The sequence below is a fragment of the Hylobates moloch genome, unplaced genomic scaffold (assembly GCF_009828535.3).
Source record: "Hylobates moloch isolate HMO894 unplaced genomic scaffold, HMol_V3 SCAFFOLD_12, whole genome shotgun sequence".
Lineage (NCBI taxonomy): Eukaryota > Metazoa > Chordata > Mammalia > Primates > Hylobatidae > Hylobates > Hylobates moloch.
This window is the reverse complement of record NW_026652287.1, coordinates 52981229-52986472: the sequence shown is the minus strand read 5'-3', so window position 1 is coordinate 52986472 and position 5244 is coordinate 52981229. Positions and strand designations below refer to the sequence as shown.

Below are 5244 nucleotides of genomic sequence, written 5' to 3'. Positions count from 1 at the left end.
TACAAAAATTAGCCAGGAGTGATGGTGGGCACCTGTAATCGCAGCTACTCTGGAGGCTTGGGCAGGAGAATCGCTTGAAACCGGAAGGCGGAGGTTGCAGTGAGCTGAGATCGTGCCATTGCATTCCAGCCTGGGCAGCAAGAGCGAAACTCCGTCTCAAAAAAAAAAAAAAAAAGCAGCAGCAGGAAGGACCCACTGAGTACAGGAAGCCGACAGGGCCTGCTCTGGAAAACCAGGAGCTGTAAGGTTAGCCGAAAGGACGAAGAGACTTGAAGTCAATCAAGTAAGTTTTATTAACCTGCTGGGCTGCTCCCCCACAGTTAGAGGAGGCAGCCCCGCTTACAGACTACAGCAGGGCTTTATAGGGCGAGGAACTGGGTTGGGGTGTGAGAACTGAGTCGGGGGTGCAGGTGTCCTGACCGCATCCTGGAGATGTTTTTGCCAGCTTTGTTATGCAAGGTGGGCAGGTGTTCTGACCGCATCCTGAAACTGTCTGCCGGTTCAGCTGAAGTCTTTTGAACAGTTACTGGAAGGGTCAGTGGGGAGGTCTACTTCTAGCCCCGGGGGAGTTGTGTGGCGGTCACAAAGGACTGTATTGTAAGACTGATGGGGGAAGGAGGGGAACAGTCTGGTTGGGTTGACCCTAACAGGAGCAAGTTCTGCTTCCATGCAAGTCCAAGTCCAAGGTCCCAGAGAAAGTCCAGCTCTGCGACGGGCTGCGGGTAGCACCTGTCAGTCACACCACACACAGCGGGCGGATTATCTGAGGATTCCGATCACCTCTCCTGTCGCTCAAGCCCCAGGGGCGGGACCTGGGGCGCCATCCAGTCAGAGGCCCTGTGGGGCAAACTGTCCAGTCAGGTGCGCCGGGAGGAGGGGCTACTCCCAAAGCCCGAAGCGGTCTGTTTTCGCGCGGGCCCCGCATTCGGGTCCGGGTTTTAGTTCCTCAGGGAGGCCCCTGGTGCCCCGGATACAGCAGATTCTGTCGTGTGGGACCTGTTCTGGCTGCTCCAGCCCCAGGGAGGACCCAGGACACCCGGAAGCCGGAAATGGTGAGAGTGCGGAGCCGGGCGTCCGGAGACCTGAGGAGGAGCTGGTCGGAACCGGCAGTGGCTGGACCTGGGCCTCCCCGCGGCGACTGTGGGGTCTGGGACCCGAGTCCCCCAGGCGCAGCTCGACCCTTGGTCCCCTCGGTCGCAGGGTGGAGCTGGACCAGCCGCCGGGACCCCGGGTGTCGTGTCCCGGCCCCGGAGCCCTCTCAGGGCAGCTCCGCGCCCGCAGCCCCGCGTCTCCCCAGATGGTGCGGGGGCCACAGGAGGGTCTTAGGGGGAATCCCGCCTCAGGTGTGGGGTTCGTGCGGGAGGAGCCGTGGCCTGTGGGGTCCCCCGTTCCTCCTCCCATAGGCGGTTTCCGTTTCCTTCGGAGTCTTCCAAAGGTGTAGGAAGCTGAGTTTCAAACCCACGACCCCGTCCCCCAGCCTCGCTCCTCCCAGGGCTGCAGTAAATCCCTAAATTTCCCCGCATTCCCCAACCCTAAGTTCTCCCTCCACTACATCCACTTCACATTATTATCATTATTTCTATTATTTTTGAGACGGAGTCTCGCTCTGTCGCCCAGGCTGGAGTGCAGTGGCACAGTCTCGGCTCACTGCAGCCTCCGCCTCCCGGGTTCAAGTGATTCTCATGTCTCAGCCTCCTGAGTAGCTGGAATTACAGGTGCCCGCCACCACGTCCGGCTAACTTGTATTTTCAGTAAACAGGTTCACCACGTTGGCCGTGCTGAAGTCCTGATCTCAGGTATCTGCCTGCCTTGGTCTCCCAAAGTGCTGGGATTACAGGCTTGAGCCACGGCGCCTGGCAAGACCCAGTGTTTTAACTGTCATCTTTTCCAAGGAGCCCTAGATGGCACTTCTTAAAAGGTTCATTTTCCGTTTGTGAACATTTCACATGCGAGCAAAGCAGAAAATAACACCCTGACACTCCAATGTTAAAAAAAAAAATCACTGTGCCTGCCCTCTTTTTACCTTCCCTAGGCGAGGACACCTTATCAGACAGTCTTTGGGTGGAGGCTCCTCTTGGGAACTTCACAGGGTATTGGGTCCTCAGCCCACCCTCCTATCTTTCTGGTCCTGGGTTTCAGGACCGTCCAGGGATTTCTTCCAGCTGCCCTAGGAAGAATGGGTGAAAAGTCTGTCCTGGCGTGGTTAATCTTTCCTGGTTGTTTGATGAGCCTCCTAGGGAGGAGTTCTTGTCTTTTGAAAAGAGGTTTCCTTAGGAAATTCCAGAGGGAGTCCCTGCTGGTCCTTGGGGGTGGGGTGGGGCCAGAAACAGTAGAAAGAAACTTCTTCCTTCTGAGGCAGCTCAGGCTGGAATGCAGTGGCACAGTCATGGCTTACTACAGCCTCAACCTCTGGGGCCCAAGCAATCCTCCTGCCTCAGTCTCCCAAGAAGCTGGGACCACAGGCATGCGCCACGCCCAGCTAATTTTTATTTTTTGTAGAGACAAGGTCTCACTATGTTGCCCAGTCTGCTCTGGAAGTCAAAAGCGATTCTCCTGCCCAGGTGGCTCACGCCTGTAATTCCAGCACTTTGGGAGGCTGAGGCGGGAAGATCTCTTGAGCCCAGAAGTTTGAGACCAGTCTGGGCAACGTGGTGAGACCCCATTTCTACAACAAATACAAAAATAGCCCGGTATGATGGCGCATGCCTGTAGTCTCAGCTACTCAGGAGACTGAGGTAGGAGAGCCATCTGAGCCTGGGAAGGTTGAGACTGCCGTTAGCTGTGATTGCGCCACTGCACTGAACGACAGAGTGAGACCCTGTCTTTAAAAAAAAAAAAAAAGGAAATCTTCCATTATGGCTGCAGAATATGAATACATTCCCACAAAAAAAAGGCATGGTAGGCTGGGTGCGATGGCTCACGCCTGTAATCCCAACACCTTGGGAGGCAGAGGCGGGCGGATCACGAGGTCAGGAGATCGAGACCATCCTGGCTAACATGGGGAAACCCCGCTCTCTACTAAAAATACAAAAAAATTAGCCAGGTGTGGTGGCAAGCTCCCAGATACTCCGGAGGCTGAGGCGGGAGAATGGCGTGAATCCGGGAGGCGGAGCTTGCAGTGAGCTGGAGATGGCGCCACTGCACTCCAGCCTGCGCGACAGAGCGAGACTCAGTCTCAAAAAATAAATAATAAAAAAGGCATGGTAGATAAGCAGAAATTAGTGATTTACAAAGATTCACCAGCACATCAGCTCCTCTCCTTTGCAGGTTGGGGAATTTGTGATGGTGGATAACTCTGTTCTGTTTTATGTTATCTGGATTTGACAGATTAATGCTGAATCCTTTGGGATAAGTTTGGCAACATCTTGAAGTAGTCAGATATGATCTTTTGTTTACTGAATGGTTTATTATGGAAAAAATAATGACATCTGAAAGTGATAGATACTCATCTCTTTTCCTAAGGATACTAATCTTACTCCTAGGGCTCTCTCATGATCTCATGTAATCCCAGTTATTTCCCAGAGTTGCTGCCCCTAATATTAATACCGTCGTCACCTTAGGTGTTAGGATTTCTTTTTTTTTTTTTTTTTTGAGACAGAGTCTTGCTCTGTCGCCCAGGCTGGAGTGCAGTGGCTCCATCTCAGCTCACTGCAAACTCTGCCTCTCAGGTTCAAGGGATTCTCCTGCCTCAGCCTCCCGAGTAGCTGGGATTACAGGCGCCCGCCATCACGCCCATTAATTTTTGTATTTTTTTTTTAGTAGAGACAGGGTTTCACCATGTTGGTCAGGTTGGTCTCGAACTCCTGACCTCAGGTGATCCGCCTGCCTTGGCCTCCCAAAGTGCTGAGATTACAGGTGTGAGCCACCGTCCCTGGCCTTTTTTTCTTTTTCTTTTTCTTTTTTTTTTTGTTTGAGATGGTCTTGCTCTGTCATCCAGGCTGGAGTGCAGTGGCACGATCTCAGCTCACTGCAACCTCTGCCTCCCTGGTTCAAGCGATTCTCCTGCCTCAGCATCCCAAGTAGCTAGGACTACAGGCACCCGCCACCACGCCTGGCTAATTGTTTTTTTTTTTTTTTTTTTTGAGACAGAGTCTTGCTCTGTCGCCCATGCTGGAGTCCAGTGGTGCAGTCTCAGCTTACTGCAAACTCCGCCTCCCAGGCTCAAGCGATTCTCTTGCCTCAGCCTCCTGAATAGCTGGGATTACAGGCATGCGCCACAGCGCCAAGCTAATTTTTGTATTTTTAGAAAATGTTGGCCATGCTGGTCTTGAACTCCTGACCTCAGGTGATCCATCCGCCTCGGCCTCCCAAAGTGCTGGGATTATAGTCGTGAGCCACCACGCCCGGCCTAATTTTTATATTTTTAGTAGAGACAGGGTTTCCCCATGTTGGCCAGGCTGGTCTTGAACTCCTGACCTCAGGTGATCCACCTGCCTCACCCTCCCAAAGTGCTGTGATTACAGGCGTGAACCACTGCGCCTGGCCTGATATTTTTCTTTTTTTTTTTTCTTTTTTTCTTTTTTTTTTTTGAGACGGAGTCTCGCTCTGTCGCCCTGGCTGGAGTGCAGCGGCGCAATCTCGGCTCACTGCAAGCTCCGCCTCCCGGGTTCACGCCATTCTCCTGCCTCAGCCTCTCCGAGTAGCTGGGACTACAGGCGCCCGCCACCACGCCTGGCTAATTTTTTTGCATTTTTAGTAGAGACGGGGTTTCACCGTGGTGTCGATCTCCTGACCTCGTGATCCGCCCGCCTCGGCCTCCCAAAGTGCTGGGATTACAAGCGTGAGCCACCGCGCCCGGCCGATATTTTTCAATGTATACTTTTTTCATCATAATCATTTTATTCGTAAGACATTTTCAGACTTCAAGAAAAATTTCAATAGGCTTTGTTCTTTTCTAAAAATTTACTTCAACGGCTTGTAACAGCAATACAAGATGAACTGAGGGCAGGAACACTGGCAAACACCTGTAATTCTAGGTACTTGAGAGGCTGAGGCGGGAGGATCGATTTAGCCCAGGAGTTCAAGTCCAGCCTGGGCAACATAGTGAGACCCCCATCTCTTAAAAAATGTGTGTGTGTGTGTATATATATATAAATTATATGTATGATTATATATAATATATTTATAAGTTATATGATTTTATATATAATATATTTATATATTTTATGTATGATTATATATATTTATAAATTTATTTATTTATTTTGTTTTTTTACTTTCTTTTTTTTTTTTTTTTTTTTTTTG

General features: G+C 51.2%; 1 protein-coding gene across 1 annotated transcript in view; it reads left to right on the top strand.

The window, feature by feature from the left end:
* The first annotated feature begins 219 nt into the window (after positions 1-219).
* ZNF14 (zinc finger protein 14) overlaps positions 220-5244 on the top strand; it is a 133387-nt gene continuing 128362 nt past the window's right edge. The window contains exon 1 of the mRNA XM_058424606.1: positions 220-1052. Within this exon, the coding sequence (XP_058280589.1) occupies positions 1050-1052 (3 nt within the window). The 5' untranslated portion in view covers positions 220-1049. The remainder of the gene's footprint in view (positions 1053-5244) is intronic.